At 45.8% G+C, this 951-nt stretch overlaps 1 protein-coding gene across 1 annotated transcript; it reads left to right on the forward strand.

Moving 5' to 3' along the window:
- Positions 1–6: 6 nt before the first annotated feature.
- On the forward strand, positions 7–910 carry LOC112466601. Its single transcript, XM_025034773.1, has 2 exons — positions 7–237; positions 553–910. The coding sequence occupies exons 1-2, from the start codon at positions 122–124 to the stop codon at positions 878–880; spliced, it is 444 nt and encodes a 147-aa protein (XP_024890541.1). The 5' UTR covers positions 7–121; the 3' UTR covers positions 881–910.
- Positions 911–951: the final 41 nt, after the last annotated feature.

Here is a 951-nt window from a genome sequence, read left to right on the forward strand (position 1 = left end):
CGGTTCGATAGCGACGAGCCCGTTCCTGTCGCGGATACTGGAATTCTGCGCTTCTGCGAGAGAAGAGCGATATCCCTGTTGTACTTTGACGCAAGGAAAAATCGCAGGAAAATCTGTCACGATGTCGAGCAGCAAGTGCGTGAAGCAGCCGCGTAAGGCGTACACTAAGGAGCAGCATGAGATGACGCACTCCGAGAAGCTGAGGCTGATCGACGACGAGCTGAACTCCTTTTACAAGTAACAAGTCACTTTCGGGCCTTTCGGCATACGTCGTGCATCAATGATTCGTGGAGTCATAACAGATTTTCGCTTGTAGTATATACTTCCGCTTTTATCGCCTAAGTCAAAGAAATAAAAATATATGCATCAGTATCAATGATAAGCCAGAGCTATAAGCAAGTAAAGATAATTTTGAGCCATTTTTTTTCAAATCACAGTATCATGATCATTTTTGCACAAAAAACTGATTTATGGAAAAGCTACTTCTACAGTTACGATAGCGATTTTTTTTTTATTGTTAAGACTGTTATTATACCCGAAATTTCTTCGCAGGTACTGCCAGCAGGCGGGCTTCACCGAGGAGGAAATGGACATTATTTGCCAGCCGCTCGTGGCGGCGATGCGTCGCTCATGGTTGCAGCTCGTCTTTCGTGGCACTCTGGTGCTGATAGTACTGGGCACCCTGGCGTGCCTCGCGGCTCAGCTGGACTTCGTTGGTACACATTTCACCGCCCTCAGCCGTCTGCTGCTGATCAAAATTCTGCCGATCTGGAACTGGCAGCCGCTCTATTACGAGAACTGCATGATCAACAATCCCTTCTACAACGATTACACTATCACGGAAGAGGATTGCGTGGTACGCTCCGTATTTTCAGGATGAGAAATCAATCTTTACGTCCCAGGAAAAAGATTCTGTCGCGACTTTTAAATATAACATTTTAAGAGGAAACA

This window comes from Temnothorax curvispinosus, unplaced genomic scaffold, assembly GCF_003070985.1.
Source record: "Temnothorax curvispinosus isolate PA1 unplaced genomic scaffold, ASM307098v1 QBEX01016425.1, whole genome shotgun sequence".
Classification (NCBI taxonomy): Eukaryota; Metazoa; Arthropoda; class Insecta; order Hymenoptera; family Formicidae; genus Temnothorax; species Temnothorax curvispinosus.